Here is a 21,203-nt window from a genome sequence, read left to right on the forward strand (position 1 = left end):
ATCTGAGGGAAATATGTCTCTCTAATATGGTCATACATTGGGCAGGAGGTTAGGAAGTGCAGCTCAGTTTCCACCTCATTTTGTGGGCAGTGTGCACATAGCCTGTCTTCTCTTGAGAGCCATGTCTGCCTACGGCGGCCTTTCTCAATAGCAAGGCTATGCTCACTGAGTCTGTACTCTCTCTCTCTCTCTCTCTCTCTCTCTCTCTCTCTCTCTCTCTCTCTCTCTCTCTCTCTCTCTCTCTCTCTCTCTCTCTCTCTCTCTCTCTCTCTCTCTCTCTCTCTCTCTCTCTCTCTCTCTCTCTCTCTCTCTCTCTCTCTCTCTCTCTCTCTCTCTCTCTCTCTCTCTCTCTCTCTCTCTCTCGTCTCTCTCTCTCTTTCCATCTCTCTCTGTCTCTCGTTCTCCCTCTCTCGTTCTTTCTTTCTCCCTCTCTCTCTGTCTCAATTTCAATTTATGGGCTTTATTGGCATGGGAAACATATGTTTACATTGTCAAAGTATGTGAAATAGATAAGAAACAAAAGTGAAATAAATATATATATTTTTCACAGTAAACATTACACTCACAAAAGTTTCATATTATGTTTCATATTATGTGCAAATATTTAAAGTACAAAAGGGAAAATAAATAAACATAAATATGGGTTGTATATGGGTTGTATTTACAATGGTGTTTGTTCTTCACTGGTTGCCCTTTTCTTGTGGCAACAGGTCACCAATCTTGCTGCTGTGATAGCACACTGTGGTGTCTCACCCAACAGATGTGGGAGATTATCAACATTTGATTTGTTTTCGAATTCTTTGTGGGTCTGTGTAATCTGAGGGAAATATGTGTCTCTAATATGGTCATACATTTGGCAGGAGGTTAGGAAGTGCAGCTCAGTTTCCACCTCATTTTGTGGGCAGTGTTGCACATAGCCTGTCTGTATCTGAAGTTAGTTTGAGTGATTAGCGTTTCTTAGTTGAGATGATCATGTGTGTTCAGCCGCTGGTCTTAAGAGGTAAATACCTGCCCCTGTTGCCAAGTCAGTCACAGTAATATGGTCATTAGCTTCCGACAGTATTCTACCCGTCTGCACCTGTTCTATCAGGACAGATCTATATTATCTGCATCGACTGGATGGTAACTATTGACTTGAGGTGTTATGATGCTATTATGCCTTCGTAAAGCCTTCATAACAATGACAGAGTGAAAACAACCTTATTGTTGTCAAATGTTATTGTTATTGTTGTTGACTTCATGCCGACGTATCTATTTTGAATAACAGTAGGTATGTATCAATGGTACTTTGTTTCTCCATGACAGATTAAAGCATATAGGTAACACAGTACAAGCCGTTAAACCCATGACATCAGCTGCAAGTTGTCAAACCCATGACACCGGCTGCAAGCTGTCAAACCCATGACACCGGCTGCAAGCTGTCTAACTCATCACACCGGCTGCAAGCTCTCAAACCCATCACACCGGCTGTCAAACCCATCACACCGGCTGCAAGCTGTCAAACCCATGACACCGGCTGCAAGCTGTCTAACTCATCACACCGGCTGTCAAACCCATCACACCGGCTGCAAGCTGTCAAACCCATCACACCGGCTGCAAGCTGTCAAACCCATCACATCGGCTGTCAAACTGTCAAACCCATCACACAGGCTGAAAACTGTCAAACCCATCACACCGGCTGCAAGCTGTCAAACCCATCACACCGGCTGCAAGCTGTCAAACCCATCACACCGGCTGCAAGCTGTCAAACCCATCACACAGGCTGTAAGCTGTCAAACCCATCACACAGGCTGTCAAACCCATCACACCGGCTGCAAGCTGTCAAACCCATCACACCGGCTGCAAGCTGTCAAACCCATCACACCGGCTGCAAGCTGTCAAACCCATCACACCGGCTGCAAGCTGTCAAACCCATCACACCGGCTGCAAGCTGTCAAACCCATCACACCGGCTGTAAGCTGTCAAACCCATCACACCGGCTGTAAGCTGTCAAACCCATCACACCGGCTGTAAGCTGTCAAACCCATCACACCGGCTGTAAGCTGTCAAACCCATCACACCGGCTGTAAGCTGTCAAACCCATCACACCGGCTGTAAGCTGTCAAACCCATCACACCGGCTGTAAGCTGTCAAACCCATCACACCGGCTGCAAGCTGTCAAACCCATCACACCGGCTGCAAGCTGTCAAACCCATCACACCGGCTGTAAGCTGTCAAACCCATCACACCGGCTGCAAGCTGTCAAACCCATCACACCGGCTGCAAGCTGTCAAACCCATCACACCGGCTGCAAGCTGTCAAACCCATCACACCGGCTGTAAGCTGTCAAACCCATCACACCGGCTGCAAGCTGTCAAACCCATCACACCGGCTGCAAGCTGTCAAACCCATCACACCGGCTGCAAGCTGTCAAACCCATCATACCGGCTGCAAGCTGTCAAACCCATCACACCGGCTGCAAGCTGTCAAACCCATCACACCGGCTGTAAGCTGTCAAACCCATCACACCGGCTGCAAGCTGTCAAACCCATCACACCGGCTGCAAGCTGTCAAACCCATCACACCGGCTGCAAGCTGTCAAACCCATCACATCGGCTGCATATGTTTTTTTTTTATCTTGCCAAACAAAAGCACAAAAAGTCCTTAGCAATTCATACATTTTAAGATGCTGTATGCTTATCCCCTGTCTGTATTCAAAGTGGCACCTTGGTAGTTTCAAGTGTTGATTGGCTGGCTAACTATGGATAGACGCTGTGATTGGCTGGCTAACTTTGGACAGACATGCTGATTGGTCATGCTCTGGGTCTCTATTCAATCGTCTAGTGGAGAGAAGGGCTTGGTTCAGAACAGGCTTCCCTTCTGAGCCAGTTCCTCTTGAGTTTTTCCTTCTAGGGAGTTTTTCCTGGTCACTGTGCCTCTGATTCTACTTGGGGGGGGGGGGGGGGGGGGTCTAGGCCAGGTTACTGTGAAGAGCTTTGTGACTACTGCTGATGGAAAAAGGGATTTAAAACACATTTGATTGATTGACGGATTGATTGACGTCTCTCTCTCTCTCTCTGATAGGTGAACTACGATGGAGAGCTCCACAAGCACCCCCAGCTGGAGGCGGACCTGGCGGCAGTCCGGGAGATGTACGGACATCACGCAGTGTCTCTCAGGTAGCTCCTCCCTCTCTGACCGTGTCTGTCCAATAAAATATCATTGTATTTGTCACCTGCTTCGTAAACAACAGGTGTGGACTAACAGTGGAATGCTTACTTACTTCCCCAACGACGTAGAGAGAAAGAAAATTGAGAAATAATAGAAAAGTAAAACATATAAGTCATAATAAATACAGAATGAGTAACGATAGCTTGGCTATATACACGGGGTACCAGTACCGAGTCGATGTGCAGGGGTACGAGGTAATTGAGGTAGATATGTGCATATAACTATGAATAAAGTGCAGTGTGGAGTGGCAATAGAGACTGCATCATCTGTGGATCTGTTGGGGCGGGATGCAAATTGGAGTGGGTCCAGGGTGTCTGGGATGATGGTGTTGATGTGAGTCATGACCAGCTTTTCAAAGCATTTCATAGCTACAGATGTGAGTGCTACGGGGCGATAGTCATTTAGACAGGTTACCTTGCCTGAGTCAATGTCTCCTGGAGTACAATACAAGGTCCATCCTATTCCTCTAGCCTGAGTCAATGTCTCCTGGAGTACAATACAAGGTCCATCCTATTCCTCTAGCCTGAGTCAATGTCTCCTGGAGTACAATACAAGGTCCATCCTATTCCTCTTGCCTGAGTCAATGTCTCCTGGAGTACAATACAAGGTCCATCCTATTCCTCTAGCCTGAGTCAATGTCTCCTGGAGTACAATACAAGGTCCATCCTATTCCTCTAGCCTGAGTCAATGTCTCCTGGAGTACAATACAAGGTCCATCCTATTCCTCTAGCCTGAGTCAATGTCTCCTGGAGTACAATGCAAGGTCCATCCTATTCCTCTAGCCTGAGTCAATGTCTCCTGGAGTACAATACAAGGTCCATCCTATTCCTCTTGCCTGAGTCAATGTCTCCTGGAGTACAATACAAGGTCCATCCTATTCCTCTAGCCTGAGTCAATGTCTCCTGGAGTACAATGCAAGGTCCATCCTATTCCTCTAGCCTGAGTCAATGTCTCCTGGAGTACAATACAAGGTCCATCCTATTCCTCTTGCCTGAGTCAATGTCTCCTGGAGTACAATACAAGGTCCATCCTATTCCTCTTGCCTGAGTCAATGTCTCCTGGAGTACAATGCAAGGTCCATCCTATTCCTCTAGCCTGAGTCAATGTCTCCTGGAGTACAATACAAGGTCCATCCTATTCCTCTTGCCTGAGTCAATGTCTCCTGGAGTACAATACAAGGTCCATCCTATTCCTCTTGCCTGAGTCAATGTCTCCTGGAGTACAATACAAGGTCCATCCTATTCCTCTAGCCTGAGTCAATGTCTCCTGGAGTACAATACAAGGTCCATCCTATTCCTCTTGCCTGAGTCAATGTCTCCTGGAGTACAATACAAGGTCCATCCTATGCCTCTTGCCTGAGTCAATGTCTCCTGGAGTACAATACAAGGTCCATCCTATTCCTCTAGCCTGAGTCAATGTCTCCTGGAGTACAATACAGAATTTGGGGTTCTGAAAATATGGAAATATACTTATTGATGTCACTGATGGAATGCTGAGATTTAGAGGATCTACACCAGAAGTTTATGGTTATAGGAGGAAGGTATATAGTGGAGGGTCTAGACCACTAGTTAATGGTTATAGGAGGAAGGTATATAGTGGAGGGTCTAGACCACTAGTTAAGGGTTATAGGAGGAAGTTGTTTAAACAACAAAGTTGTTTAAAAACCGACGCGTTTCGGCTGCATGGCCTTCGTCAGGGAGTACAGATGTACTCCCTGACGAAGGCCATGCAGTACTCCCTGACGAAGGCCATGCAGCCGAAACGCGTCGGTTTTTAAACAACTTTGTTTCTATTGAACATGCCATACTAATAAAGGCATTTTAATTAATTATATGAAGAGTGCCTTGGTCCTCCGTTCTTTTTGATGACCAATTTACACCTTTTACCAAAGAGCACCTTCTATCTACCAAAATATACTATAGTGTACCTTAGTAGCGCTTCCCTTCCTCCTCTTTCTACTAGTATATAGTGGAGGGTCTAGACCACTAGGTAAGGGTTATAAGAGGAAGGTATATAGTGGAGGGTCTGCACCAGAAGTTAATGGTTATAGGAGGAAGGTATATAATGGAGGGTCTACACCCGAAGGTAATGGTTATAGGAGGAAGGTATATAGTGTGTGCAATTAAGCTTGGGATGTGTTGAGTGCAGGGAAGTGATTACATGTGACAGGCATTGATAAGGGGAGAGAGCCATGGATAATTTCCCATGTTTCTGGGGTGATCCATTAATCTATCATTTCCCATGTTTCTGGGGTGATCCATTCCTGGATAATTTCCCATGTTTCTGGGGTGATCCATTCCTGGATAATTTCACATGTTTCTGGGGTGATCCATCCCTCTATCATTTCCCATTTTTCTGGGGTAATCCATTCCTGGATAATTTCCCATGTTTCTGGGGTGATCCATTCCTGGATAATTTCCCATGTTTCTGGGGTGATCCATCCCTCTATCATTTTCCATTTTTTCTGGGGTAATCCATTCCTGGATAATTTCCCATGTTTCTGGGGTAATCCATTCCTGGATAATTTCCCATGTTTCTGGGGTAATCCATTCCTGGATAATTTCCCATGTTTCTGGGGTGATCCATTTCTGGATAATTTCCCATGTTTCTGGGGTGATCCATTTCTGGATAATTTCCCATGTTTCTGGGGTAATCCATTCCTGGATAATTTCCCATGTTTCTGGGGTGATCCATTCCTGGATAATTTCCCATGTTTCTGGGGTGATTCATTCCTGGATAATTTCCCATGTTTCTGGGGTGATTCATTCCTGGATAATTTCCCATGTTTCTGGGGTAATCCATTCCTGGATAATTTCCCATGTTTCTGGGGTAATCCATTCCTGGATAATTTCCCATGTTTCTGGGGTGATTCATTATTTGCGTTGCCTTCTTCTTCTGTGTCTGATGGTTTTCTTGCCACTTTCACTGTACGCTTCAACCACTTTCCCCCACTTCCTGTCTATATTCCCCTCAGTCGTCTTCTTCTGTGTTGTTTGAAAGGGCTTGATACTTGTTGTGAACTTGCATTGTGAAGGTTTCTTGGTGGTTTTGTCCCTCAGCATGCCAACATCAAATCTTGTTGTTTCTTTTGTCGGTGGTCTTGAACGTTTCAGCTTTAGTTTGATGTCGGCAGTCACAAGATGGTGGTCACTGGTAACATCTGCCTCCCTTCACACCTTTACCATCTCTCAGCGAGCTTCTTCACTTGCCGTTGATCATCAGGTCAATCTGGTTCTCGTCTCTTCCATTAGGAGAGTACCATGTCAGCTTGTGGATATTCTAGTGAGGAAACAAACTACCACCAATCATCAGGTTATTTGTGACGCAGATTGATGCCAGTCGTTGTCATTAATCTCTCCACAGCCATGCTTCCCCATTGTTCTCTAGTAGATGGTGTTGTCGGTGCCAACCTTTCCATTCAGGTCTCCGATGACGAGGAGCTTCTTCTTCTCTTCTTCTCTATTGCTGTAGAGCAGCTCTTTGTCTTCCTCTTTGGCAGCGTTTGACGGAGCATAACTTTGGATTATTGGTCGTTTGGTATGTTGTCCATTGAGTCTGGCTTTTTTGTTGTTCATCACTTCCTGTTCACAGGCACTTTCCCCACTGAAACAACTACTATGGTGAAAACGGCCAATTTCCATCCTTCCATTTTTAAAGCAAAATTCTGGAGAAATTGGTTGTCAAACAGCAAATACATTTTTTGAAGTGCCAACTGTATTTTTGAAAAAATCCAATCTGGTTTTCGTGCCCACCACAGCACAGACATTGTCTTAGTTAAAGTGGTAAATGATCTTAGAGCCAACACAGATGCCAATCAGCTCTCTGGCCTTGTACTCTTGGATTTAAGTGCTGCATTTGACACTGTTGACCAGGATGTCCTTCTGGACAGACATGAGAGATGGGTTGGCCTCTCCGATCCAGGAGGTGGGTTGGCCTCTCCGATCCAGGAGAGGTGGGTTGGCCTCTCCGATCCAGGAGGTGGGTTGGCCTCTCCGGTCCAGGACAGGTGGGTTGGCCTCTCCGATCCAGGAGAGATGGGTTGGCCTCTCCGGTCCAGGAGAGATGGGTTGGCCTCTCCGATCCAGGAGAGATGGGTTGGCCTCTCCGATCCAGGAGAGATGGGTTGGCCTCTCCGATCCAGGAGAGATGGGTTGGCCTCTCCGGTCCAGGAGAGATGGGTTGGCCTCTCCGGTCTAGGAGAGATGGGTTGGCCTCTCCGGTCCAGGAGAGATGGGTTGGCCTCTCCGATCCAGGAGAGATGGGTTGGCGTCTCCGGTCCAGGAGAGATGGGTTGGCCTCTCCGGTCCAGGAGAGATGGGTTGGCCTCTCCGGTCCAGGAGAGATGGGTTGGCCTCTCTGATCCAGGAGAGATGGGTTGGCCTCTCCGGTCCAGGAGAGATGGGTTGGCCTCTCCGGTCCAGGAGAGATGGGTTGGCCTCTCTGGTCCAGGAGAGGTGGGTTGGCCTCTCCGGTCCAGGAGAGATGGGTTGGCCTCTCCGATCCAGGAGAGATGGGTTGGCCTCTCCGGTCCAGGAGAGATGGGTTGGCCTCTCTGATCCAGGAGAGATGGGTTGGCCTCTCTGGTCCAGGAGAGCTGGGTTGGCCTCTCTGGTCCAGGAGGTGGGTTGGCCTCTCTGGTCCAGGAGGTGGGTTGGCCTCTCTGGTCCAGGAGAGGTGGGTTGGCCTCTCTGATCCAGGAGAGGTGGGTTGGCCTCTCCGGTCCAGGAGAGGTGGGTTGGCCTCTCCGATCCAGGAGAGATGGGTTGGCCTCTCCGATCCAGGAGAGATGGGTTGGCCTCTCCGGTCCAGGAGAGATGGGTTGGCCTCTCCGGTCCAGGAGAGATGGGTTGGCCTCTCTGGTCCAGGAGAGCTGGGTTGGCCTCTCTGGTCCAGGAGGTGGGTTGGCCTCTCTGATCCAGGAGGTGGGTTGGCCTCTCCGATCCAGGAGAGATGGGTTGGCCTCTCTGGTCCAGTTCTAAATTGGTTTAGGACCTATTTAACCGGTCAAAAGTTTTTTTTGTTGTTGAACATAACTCAGAGAAAATACATATCCACAAGGTTCAATTTTGGTTCCGTTACTGTTCGGTTTAGATATGTTACCCCTTGGCAGTGTTATCAGAAAGCACAGCATTGATTTCCCCTGCTACGCAGACGATACACAACTTTACATTTCTGTGTCACCAGAGGATTTTTTGACTTTATTAGTGATTTTAAATACTTGGATTCCTAACAACTTCCTCCAGCTAAATCAAGACAAGACCGATGTACTTATTGTTGGAGCCAAAGCACAGAGAGAGAATCTGCCTGCACATTTTAATGTTGAGATTTTTAAAAAGAAAATACCTTCAGTATTTACAATAGAGTTACATCAAAGGGGAGATTTAAAATAGTCTTTATTCATAGAACATCTCTCTTGTCAGCATCCACATGGACCTGATGTGTTTTGCTATTGCAGTGTAAGCATGTAAGTAAAATGCTTCTTCATGGAAAATGCAGTGCTGGAGAATGGTCCTTCTGTGTGTGTGTGTGTGTGTGTGTGTGTGTGTGTGTGTGTTAGTATACATTGGCTGAAGTTGAAAAGTGCTGATGGTAGAGAGAAAGGTTAAGGAAATGTTCAGGTTTGTGTTTGTCAGCTCCCTGTACGTTCTGAGTTGTAAATCATAGAGAGACAGAGAGAGAGAGACAGAGACAGAGAGAGACACAGAGAGAGAGAGAGAGAGAGAGAGAGAGAGAGAGAGAGAGAGAGAGAGAGAGAGAGAGAGAGAGAGAGAGAGAGAGAGAGAGAGTATCCAGGTCCCAGATCTGAACGTTACCGTAGGAGTTCCAAGTCTCAATGTATATATCCTGCATAAACACGCACAGGGGGATGTGTGTGTGTAATGCTGTGGGGAAGTGCTAAAGAAAGTGTCTGGCCATTGGCTGAGGGCCAAAGGACCCACTGTGGTTCTTCAAATAAAAGTTGCTTCATACTACGGTATAGCGTGCGTTATGCGGGGTTTTAACTGACAACCATAATATACACTGCTCAAAAAAATAAAGGGAACACTTAAACAACACAATGTAACTCCAAGTCAATCACACTTCTGTGAAATCAAACTGTCCACTTAGGAAGCAACACTGATTGACAATAAATTTCACATGCTGTTGTGCAAATGGAATAGACAACAGGTGGAAATTATAGGCAATTAGCAAGACACCCCCAATAAAGGAGTGATTCTGCAGGTGGTGACCACAGACCACTTCTCAGTTCCTATGCTTCCTGGCTGATGTTTTGGTCACTTTTGAATGCTGGCGGTGCTCTCACTCTAGTGGTAGCATGAGACGGAGTCTACAACCCACACAAGTGGCTCAGGTAGTGCAGCTCATCCAGGATGGCACATCAATGCGAGCTGTGGCAAGAAGGTTTGCTGTGTCTGTCAGCGTAGTGTCCAGAGCATGGAGGCGCTACCAGGAGACAGGCCAGTGCATCAGGAGACGTGGAGGAGGCCGTAGGAGGGCAACAACCCAGCAGCAGGACCGCTACCTCCGCCTTTGTACAAGGAGGAGCACTGCCAGAGCCCTGCAAAATGACCTCCAGCAGGCCACAAATGTTGATTTTCTAGCAGATTGCTATTGCTAGATACATAGCAGATTACAAATTACGGATACGCGGTTTATAAATCATACAACGGTTGGGTCTAATCCTGAATGATGATCGGTTAAAAGCACATTCCAGCCCGTGTCTATTCCACTATTTACCACCAGCTAAATCTATGACGTTAAAATGCCTATTTACTCTGTTCCATCTGACTGCGCAATCCACTGTCTCATCAGCCCAGCCAGGCAATTTATAAACTTGATCTCCACTATAAAAAGCATCTCGACATTATCTCACATTTCTTTTACATTAACATTTATTTTATTTTTTGTCTTGCTGATTGCCCGTCAAGAGTCTATTGTCCTGCTGATAGTCCCTCAATAGTCTATTGTCCTGCTGATAGCCCATCAATAGTCTATTGTCCTGCTGATAGCCCATCAATAGTCTATTGTCCTGCTGATAGCCCATCAATAGTCTATTGTCCTGCTGATAGCCCATCAATAGTGTCAGGACCCGGTGAGAGAAACAGTCACTAATAGTCGGCAGAACCCAGAAGATGAGGCAGACTCAGCAGTACTAGAGATGGTGGTTTAATAAAAGGACAAGATCTTCAGGCAAAGAATATAAATCCACCACGTCCAAAAATAAAGCCAAGAGGCACAAAATGGATATCCTCCAAAATACAAAGAAACTCCACAAAGTGGTAAAAACAGCAGGGAAAAACAAACCTCAAAAGACTACTCAAAAATACACAAGCACTAAACCAGAGAACCTCTGGAAAATCCAATAAGAGAAATATATGTTCACAACAAGGCTGGGGCTGGGTGCTAACATACAAACACTGAGCAAAGAACTGAGGAACACACAGGGTTTAAATACTAACAAGGGAACGACACACAGGTGCAAACAATAATTAGAGCAAGGAAAAAAACAAAAGGTACAAAAAAGGTGCAATGGGGACATCTAGTGACCAAAACCTGAACAGTCCTGGCCAAAACCTGACAGAATCCCCCTCCTAGGAACGGCTCCTGACGTTCCTACCAGCCTTCTCAGGGTGGAGGGCCCTGAACTGACGAATGAGGTCAGGGTCCAGTATGTCCTTGGCAGGAACCCAGGAGCGCTCCTCGGGACCGTAGCCTTCCCAGTCCACCAGATACTGCCAGGACCGCTGCACCCGGCGGGAATCCAGTATCCGGTGGACGGTATAAGCCGACTGGCCTCCGATGACACGGGGCGGAGGGGGAGGTCTGCCTGCCGGGATAAGGGGAGAAAAAACAACAGGTTTTAATAAAGAAATGTGAAATGTTGGATTGATCTTAAGGGATCTGGGTAAGTGCAGGCGAAAAGTAACGGGATTGACTCTCCTGGCAATCTTAAAGGGACCGATGAATCTCTGGGACAGCTTACGAGACTCCACCCGTAGCGGTAAGTTCTTTGTTGAGAGCCATACTCTCTGGCCGGGGTACAGGGTAGGACCGGGACGGCAACGTCTGTTGGCTTGTCGCTGGTACTGCTGTGAGGAACGCAGAAGATTAAGACGGGCCTTCTTCCACGTAAGCCGACAGCGTCTGATGAACCTCGAGGCTGAAGGCACTCTGACTTCTGCCTCCTGGTCCGGGAACAATAAAGGAGCATAGCCAAACTGACACTCGTGCGGGGATATACCAGTGGAGGAGGAGCACAAGGTGTTGTGCGCGTACTCGGCCCAAACAATGAAGGATGACCATGTGGACGGGTTGTTGGAAACCATACATCTGAGGGTGGTTTCCAACTCCTGATTCATCCTCTCGGTTTGGCCGTTGGACTCCGGATGGTACCCTGAAGATAAACTGGCCGTGGCCCCTATGAGTTGGCAGAAGGCCTTCCAAAACCTTGAGGCGAACTGGGGACCTCTGTCGGAAACCATATCTTGCGGAATGCCAAAGACTCGGAACACATGGTTAATCACCAACTCAGCTGTTTCCTTGGCAGAAGGTAATTTGGTCAAGGGAACAAACCTGGCCGCCTTAGAAAACCTGTCGATGATGACTAGGATAGTAGTATTACCATGGGACGGAGGAAGGCCAGTAATAAAGTCCAACGAGATATGGGACCAGGGTCGGTGGGGAATAGATAAAGGGTGAAGGAGTCCTTGAGGGCGGAGGTGAGAAGATTTGCCCTGGCAGCACACGGGACAGGCCTTGACGAAAGTGGCAACGTCTTCTCTTATGGTGGGCCACCAGAACTTACGCTGAATGAACTCCAAGGTGCGACCTACGCCCGGGTGACAGGTGAGGCGAGAGGAGTGCCCCCACAGAAGGACTTGGGATCTTGCTGCCTTGGGAACAAACAACCGATTGGCAGGACCTCCCTTAGGACCCGGTTTGATGGCTTGAGCTTGTCTCACGGTATCCTCAATTTGCCACGAGATTGGAGCCACGATCTTAGCGGCAGGAAGAACAGTCATGTCAGTATCTTCTCGAATGGCAGGAGAGTAGACTCGTGACAAGGCGTCCGGTTTGAGATTCTTCGACCCGGGTCTATAGGTGAGGATAAACTGGAATCGGCTGAAGAAAAGAGACCATCGAGCTTGTCTGGAGTTCAACCGCTTCGCCTGCTGGATATACTCCAGATTTTTGTGGTCCGTAAGCACTTGAAATGGTTGAGAAGCCCCCTCGAGCCAGTGTCTCCATTCCTTCAATGCCATCTTAACCGCTAGGAGTTCACGATCCCCCACATCGTAATTCCTCTCGGCCGGGGTAAGCCGGTGAGAGAAGAAGGCGCAAGGATGAAGCCTCTTGTCTTCCCCCCTCTGAGACAGGACAGCTCCAACACCAACCTCTGATGCGTCTACCTCCACCACAAAAGGTTCATCCGCCGTCGGTAGTGTCAGGATGGGAGCAGAGAGGATGCGCTGCTTGAGTCCTTGGAAGGCCGTCTCAGCTTCTCTTCCCCACAGAAACCTTGTGTTGCCACCCTTGGTTACAGCTGAGAGAGGAGCTGCCACCGAGCTGAAGTTCTTGATGAACTTGCGGTAAAAGTTAGTGAAGCCCAGGAAACGCTGAACTTCCTTAACGGACTTGGGGGTGGGCCAATCCGCTACCGCCCCTACCTTCTTGGGGTCCATCTGGACTCGACCGGGTTCCACTACAAATCCCAGGAATTGTACTCGAGAGGAATGGAATTCACACTTTTCCGGCTTAACGTACAAATGGCTGTCTAGGAGGCGTTTGAGCACTTGTCTGACATGCTTAGTGTGTTCTTGAAGGGAGCTCGAAAAGATGAGGATGTCATCCAAGTAAACAAACACGAAAATATTAAGCATATCCCTAAGCACATCGTTTATGAGCGCTTGGAACACAGCCGGGGCGTTGGTCAGGCCGAAGGGCATCACCAAGTATTCGTAGTGACCAGTAGGCGTGTTGAAAGCGGTCTTCCACTCGTCACCGGGTTTGATCCGCACAAGATGGTATGCGTTCCGTAGGTCAAGCTTAGTGAAGACCACTGCTTCCTGGAGCAGCTCAAAGGCTGTGGCCATAAGGGGTAGCGGGTAGCGGTTACGGACGGTTATGGCATTAAGTCCCCGGTAGTCGATGCAAGGACGTAATCCACCGTCTTTTTTGGCCACAAAGAAAAACCCTGCTCCCGCCGGCGAGGTGGATGGACGCATGAGGCCTGCTGCCAGAGCGTCCTTGATGTAGGTATCCATAGCAGCTCGTTCGGGAGGAGATAGGGAAAAGATCCGACCCCTGGGGGGGCAGGTGCCCGGAAACAGGTCGATGGGGCAATCGTAATGTCTATGGGGTGGTAGTTTGGTGGCCCTCTGTTTGCTAAATACCGGTTTGAGGTCATGGTAACACTCGGGAACTCGGGACAGGTCGATGGATTCTAGAGACTCGGGAGGGGAACTCGGGGAACTAGGGAAGATACAAGTGGCTTGGCACGTAGGACCCCACTGCTTGATAGTGCCCACAGACCAGTCGATGTGAGGGTTATGGCTGTGACGCCAGGGGTATCCAAGGACGAGAGGGAACTCGGAACACGAGGTCAGATGAAAGTTCATCACTTCCTGGTGTTGGGAAACTGAAAGTCGCAAGGGGGTAGTGACACGAGTGACAAGTCCAGATCCCAAAGGGCTTCCATCCAACGTAGTAACCCTTATGGGGTCACTAAGAGGTTCAGAGGGAACGCCATTCTCCTTCGCCCAGACACCATCCATGAAGTTACCTGCGGCTCCAGAGTCTACCAAGGCTTGAAGGGGAAGCTCGTGGTTGTCCCAGGAAAGGGTAACTGGAATAAGCAGGCGGGAGTTGGATGGATGGGAGGAGGTTATGTTTCCCGTTACAGTCCTCCCAGGCCTGCACGGGAGAGTGCGTTTTCCCTGGAGCCCGGGACACGTGGAGAGGAAATGGCCCGGTTTGCCGCAATATAGACAGCATCGCTCCCTTATCCGGCGGTCTCTCTCAGCCTGGGAGATGCGTCCAACCTGCATGGGTTCCGGTGGAGTCAGCGAGGATAAAGGTGGAGACTCGGAGCTAGGACCGATAGGAGCTAGGGTGAGAGATCTACGGTTGAGTTCTCTCTCTCTCAGACGCTGGTCTATGCGCGAAGCCAACTTGATCAGGGACTCGAGGTTGTCCGGTGGTTCCCGAGTGGCCAGTTCATCTTGGATGGTGTCGGAAAGACCCTTCAAAAAACACACTGTGAGCGCCTCGTCGTTCCAGCCACTCGCTGCTGCCACCGTGCGGAACTGGATGGCATAGTCCGTCACGCTGCGCCGACCTTGGCTGAGAGTCAGGAGCTGTTTGGCTGAGTCAGGACCCCTGGTGGGATCTTGAAACACTCGCTTGAATTCTTCAGCAAAGGTAGAGTAGCTGGCACAGCAGGGACTTTGGGCATCCCACACAGCAGTAGCCCAGGCTAGGGCTTTTTCCGACAGCAGGGTGATGATATATGCTATCTTGGACCGGTCGGTGGGAAACGACGAGGGTTGCAGCTCGAAGGAGAGAGAACATTGGGTGAAAAACCCCTTACAAACACTCGGATCACCTGAGAACCGTTGGGGAGGCGGCAGACGAGGTTCAGCCAGAGGGTTAACTGCCACGGGCACTTGAATCTTATGAACTGGAGCAGAAGCGGTTGCAGGGGAAAGTTGATCAGAAATCTGCTTTATGGAAGTCATCATCTCCGACAGAAGTTGAGAATGTCCAGCCAGTAAGGCCTCTTGCTGAACCAGAGCAGCTTCGTGACGTTGGACAGTCCCCTCGTGGTGGGACAGCATGGGAAAAAAGTCCTGGGTACTGGCTGCCTCTGGGTTCATTTTAATGGCTCAGTGTTTCTGTCAGGACCCGGTGAGAGAAACAGTCACTAATAGTCGGCAGAACCCAGAAGATGAGGCAGACTCAGCAGTACTAGAGATGGTGGTTTAATAAAAGGACAAGATCTTCAGGCAAAGAATATAAATCCACCACGTCCAAAAATAAAGCCAAGAGGCACAAAATGGATATCCTCCAAAATACAAAGAAACTCCACAAAGTGGTAAAAACAGCAGGGAAAAACAAACCTCAAAAATACACAAGCACTAAACCAGAGAACCTCTGGAAAATCCAATAAGAGAAATATATGTTCACAACAAGGCTGGGGCTGGGTGCTAACATACAAACACTGAGCAAAGAACTGAGGAACACACAGGGTTTAAATACTAACAAGGGAACGACACACAGGTGCAAACAATAATTAGAGCAAGGAAAAAAACAAAAGGTACAAAAAAGGTGCAATGGGGACATCTAGTGACCAAAACTTGAACAGTCCTGGCCAAAACCTGACAAATAGTCTATTGTCCTGCTGATAGCCCATCAATAGTCTATTGTCCTGCTGATAGCCCATCAATAGTATATTGTCCTGCTGATAGTCCATCAATAGTCTATTGTCCTGCTGATAGTCCCGCAATAGTCTATTGTCCTGCTGATAGCCCATCAATAGTCTATTGTCCTGCTGATAGCCCATCAATAGTCTATTGTCCTGCTGATAGCCCATCAATAGTCTATTGTCCTGCTGATAGCCCATCAATAGTCTATTGTCCTGCTGATAGCCCATCAATAGTCTATTGTCCTGCTGATAGCCCATCAATAGTCTATTGTCCTGCTGATAGCCCATCAATAGTCTATTGTCCTGCTGATAGCCCGTCAAAAGTGGATGGCTTCTTTTGTATTCTAATGTTTTGCATGAATAGGTAAGAGCCAAGCCACAGCATTGTAGTGTACTTACAGTACAGTGCACTTTCCCTCCATTCTGTCTGACTCTCTACCACCACATGATTCTATCTGTTGTTGTTTTCTATTGTTGTTGTTATCTATTGTTGTTGTTATCTATTGTTGTTGTTATCTATTCCCTCCATTCTGTCTGACTCTCTACCACCACATGACTCTATCTGTTGTTGTTTTCTATTGTTGTTGTTATCTATTGTTGTTGTTATCTATTCCCTCCATTCTGTCTGACTCTCTACCACCACATGATTCTTTCTGTTGTTGTTTTCTATTGTTGTTGTTATCTATTGTTGTTGTTATCTATTGTTGTTGTTTTCTATTGTTGTTGTTTTCTATTGTTGTTGTTATCTATTGTTGTTGTTTTCTATTGTTGTTGTTATCTATTGTTGTTGTTATCTATTGTTGTTGTTATCTATTGTTGTTGTTTTCTATTGTTGTTGTTTTCTATTGTTGTTGTTATCTATTCCCTCCATTCTGCCTGACCCTCTACCACCACATGATTCTTTCTGTTGTTGTTTTCTATTGTTGTTGTTATCTATTGTTGTTGTTATCTATTGTTGTTGTTTTCTATTGTTGTTGTTATCTATTGTTGTTGTTATCTATTGTTGTTGTTTTCTATTGTTGTTGTTATCTATTGTTGTTGTTTTCTATTGTTGTTGTTTTCTATTGTTGTTGTTATCTATTGTTGTTGTTTTCTATTGTTGTTGTTATCTATTGTTGTTGTTTTCTATTGTTGTTGTTTTCTATTGTTGTTGTTTTCTATTGTTGTTGTTATCTATTGTTGTTGTTATCTATTGTTGTTGTTATCTATTCCCTCCATTCTGCCTGACCCTCTACCACCACATGATTCTTTCTGTTGTTGTTATCTATTGTTGTTGTTATCTATTGTTGTTGTTATCTATTGTTGTTGTTTTCTATTGTTGTTGTTATCTATTCCCTCCATTCTGCCTGACCCTCTACCACCACATGATTCTTTCTGTTGTTGTTTTCTATTGTTGTCGTTGTTATCTATTGTTGTTGTTATCTATTGTTGTTGTCATCTATTGTTGTTGTTATCTATTGTTGTTGTTTTCTATTGTTGTTGTTTTCTATTGTTGTTGTTGTTATCTATTGTTGTTGTTTTCTATTGTTGTTGTTTTCTATTGTTGTTGTCATCTATTGTTGTTGTTTTCTATTGTTGTTGTTATCTATTCCCTCCATTCTGCCTGACCCTCTACCACCACATGATTCTTTCTGTTGTTGTTATCTATTGTTGTTGTTATCTATTGTTGTTGTTATCTATTGTTGTTGTTTTCTATTGTTGTTGTTATCTATTCCCTCCATTCTGCCTGACCCTCTACCACCACATGATTCTTTCTGTTGTTGTTATCTATTGTTGTTGTTATCTATTCCCTCCATTCTGTCTGACTCTCTACCACCACATGATTCTATCTGTTGTTGTTTTCTATTCAGTAACTTTCCACTAGTAAAGTTAATATATAAAAAAACTAACATTTCAATAGTTCAGGTCTTGAAAATACGGGAAACCTTTTTCCCCCTCCGTATCTACAAAAGGGTATACATGAGGCCAATGCAGACGACTGGCCTGTGGGGTTTTCGTCCCTGTGCTCTCTTTCGTTCAGCTTCTTTTTCACATCAGCAAAGAACCACTCCACATTGTCTGCTTCATTTGACGCTGTCGTTTTGAGTTTTATTTATCTGTGCTTAGTAGCCCGAGGCTATATGGCTGTACCGTCAACTTGTTCATTTTGCAGACACGACTCGCGTATATTCAGTTCAACACATATATTTTAAGAATATTACTGAACATTTTTGTTACACTTTAGAATATAAACTTTAAGGTTAACAACTGTTTTAGTAAGTCCAGTCCAGTTACAGCTTCTTCTGACCAAGTAGAAACAAAAAAACGAAGTGTCTTTTTTTTCTGGGTGTGTATGCGGGACAGAGGAAGAGCAATTCTTCCACTATTGTTCTACATTCAATAACCCTCTTCTTCATCATCCTCGTCATTCAGTTCATTCAAATTAAATTGTGAAGTGAAGTGCACGATGATAAGTTTATTTCTGGTTTCTAATCGCAACGTTCTTCAATTGACGTCATTCATTCAGTGAGGAGAGAGGCATTAGCGCCTGGGTACCAACGCTTTTACACCTAACCCAACTGCAGAATCAGCATTCCAACTCCCTTACGCTGACACAATGTATCACACTATACCACAATCTATCTCAGTGTGCTGCGGCATAAAGTCAAAACTTTTAACTTAGGAACCACTGTACACACACACTTCTCTCATGATCTCTAAATGGTTAGAGCGTTGGGCCAGTAACTGAAAGGTTGCTGGGTCAAATCCCCGAGCTGACAAGGTAAAAATCTGTCGTTCTGCCCCTGAACAAGGCAGTTTAACCCACTGTTCCTAGGTCGTCATTGAAAATAAGAATTTGTTCTTAACTGACTTGCCTAGTTAAAAAAGGTTAAATATATATATTTTTTTATAATAATAATAATTGGTAACTGTTGTAAGTTATATCCCACATGTGGGTCAGTGTGGATGGTGATGTGTGAATGTCAGTGGACGTGTTTTAACTATTCTTGTGTGGACCAGAATTCCCCACAAGAATAGTAAACAAACACAAATTGGTGTGTGTGTGTGTGTGGGGGTGTGTGTGTGTGTGTGTGTCAGTGTGGATGGTAGTGTATAGCAGGCCCTACTGCTGGATGACTCATCAGGGAGAGCAGGTCCTCCAGAAGGGCGTGGTACAGCATTAGGGTAGATATATTAAAGGGTAGTGTTATATTAAAGGGTATATATATTAAAGGGTAGATATATTAAAGGGTAGTGTTATATTAAAGGGTATATATATTAAAGGGTAGATATATTAAAGGGTAGATATATTAAAGGGTAGTGATATATTAAAGGGTAGTGATATATTAAAGGGTAGTGATATATTAAAGGGTATATATATTAAAGGGTAGATATATTAAAGGGTAGTGATATATTAAAGGGTATATATATTAAAGGGTAGATATATTAAAGGGTAGTGATATATTAAAGGGTATATATATTAAAGGGTAGATATATTAAAGGGTAGTGATATATTAAAGGGTAGATATATTAAAGGGTATATATATTAAAGGGTAGTGATATATTAAAGGGTAGATATATTAAAGGGTAGTGATATATTAAAGGGTAGTGATATATTAAAGGGTATATATATTAAAGGGTAGCGATATATTAAAGGGTATATATATTAAAGGGTAGATATATTAAAGGGTAGTGATATATTAAAGGGTAGTGATATATTAAAGGGTAGTGATATATTAAAGGGTAGATATATTAAAGGGTAGTGATATATTAAAGGGTAGTGATATATTAAAGGGTAGTGATATATTAAAGGGTATATATATTAAAGGGTAGTGATATATTAAAGGGTATATATATTAAAGTGTAGTGATATATTAAAGGGTAGTGATATATTAAAGGGTAGTGATATATTAAAGGGTAGTGATATATTAAAGGGTAGTGATATATTAAAGGGTAGTGATATATTAAAGGGTATATATATTAAAGGGTAGTGATATATTAAAGGGTAGTGATATATTAAAGGGTAGTGATATATTAAAGGGTAGTGATACATTAAAGGGTAGTGATATATTAAAGGGTAGTGATATATTAAAGGGTAGTGATATATTAAAGGGTAGTGATATATTAAAGGGTAGATATATTAAAGGGTAGTGATATATTAAAGGGTAGTGATATATTAAAGGGTATATATATTAAAGGGTATATATATTAAAGGGTAGTAATATATTAAAGAGTATATATATTAAAGGGTATATATATTAAAGGGTAGTGATATATTAAAGGGTATATATCTTAAAGGGTAGTGATATATTAAAGGGTAGTGATATATTAAAGGGTATATATATTAAAGGGTATATATATTAAAGGGTAGTAATATATTAAAGGGTAGTGATATATTAAAGGGTAGTGATATATTAAAGGGTAGTGATATATTAAAGGGTAGATATATTAAAGGGTAGTGATATATTAAAGGGTATATATCTTAATGTGTAGTGATATATTAAAGGGTAGTGATATATTAAAGGGTAGTGATATATATTAAAGGGTTGTGATATATTAAAGGGTAGATATATTAAAGGGTAGATATATTAAAGGGTAGATATATTAAAGGGTAGATATATTAAAGGGTAGTGATATATTAAAGGGTATATATCTTAAAGTGTAGTGATATATTAAAGGGTAGTGATATATTAAAGGGTAGTGATATATATTAAAGGGTTGTGATATATTAAAGGGTAGATATATTAAAGGGTAGATATATTAAAGGGTAGATATATTAAAGGGTAGATATATTAAAGGGTAGTGATATATTAAAGGGTATATATCTTAGTGTAGTGATATATTAAAGGGTAGTGATATATTAAAGGGTAGTGATATATATTAAAGGGTAGTGATATATTAAAGGGTAGATATATTAAAGGGTAGTGATATATTAAAGGGTAGTGATATATTAAAGGGTAGTGATATATTAAAGGGTAGTGATACATTAAAGGGTAGTGATATATTAAAGGGTAGTGATCTATTAAAGGGTAGATATATTAAAGGGTAGATATATTAAAGTGTAGTAAAGGGTAGATGTTCATTGTAACGCTTATATACAACTTCAAAGATGTTTTCAAGTTGGAAAAGACTAAATCAACATCGCTGTGGCATGTTGAGATGTTGAGGTGTTGATGTTGAGGTGTTGATGTTGAGATGTTGAGGTGTTGATGTTGAGGTGGTGAGGTGTTGATGTTGAGGTGTTGATGTTGAGGTGTTGATGTGTTGATGTTGAGGTGTTGATGTTGAGGTGTTGATGTTGAGATGTTGAGGTGTTGATGTTGAGGTGTTGAGGTGTTGATGTTGAGGTGTTGATGTTGAGGTGTTGATGTTGAGGTGTTGATGTTGATGTTGAGGTGTTGAGGTGTTGATGTTGAGGTGTTGATGTTGAGGTGTTGATGTTGAGATGTTGATGTGTTGAGATGTTGATGTTGAGAAGTTGATGTTGAGGTGTTGATATTGAGGTGTTGATGTTGAGGTGTTGATGTTGAGATATTTAGGTGTTTATGTTGAGATATTGAGGTGTTGATGTTGAGGTGTTGATGTTGAG

At 44.5% G+C, this 21,203-nt stretch overlaps 1 protein-coding gene across 2 annotated transcripts in view; it reads left to right on the forward strand.

The window, feature by feature from the left end:
• Window positions 1–21,203, forward strand: part of LOC139577343 (protein mono-ADP-ribosyltransferase PARP8-like) — a 126,296-nt gene that overhangs the window by 62,883 nt on the left and 42,210 nt on the right. For both annotated transcript variants that reach the window (XM_071404391.1, XM_071404392.1), the window contains exon 7: window positions 3,064–3,158. In XM_071404391.1, the coding sequence (XP_071260492.1) occupies window positions 3,064–3,158 (95 nt within the window). The remainder of the gene's footprint in view (window positions 1–3,063; window positions 3,159–21,203) is intronic.

The sequence above is a fragment of the Salvelinus alpinus genome, chromosome 5, assembly GCF_045679555.1.
Source record: "Salvelinus alpinus chromosome 5, SLU_Salpinus.1, whole genome shotgun sequence".
NCBI lineage: Eukaryota > Metazoa > Chordata > Actinopteri > Salmoniformes > Salmonidae > Salvelinus > Salvelinus alpinus.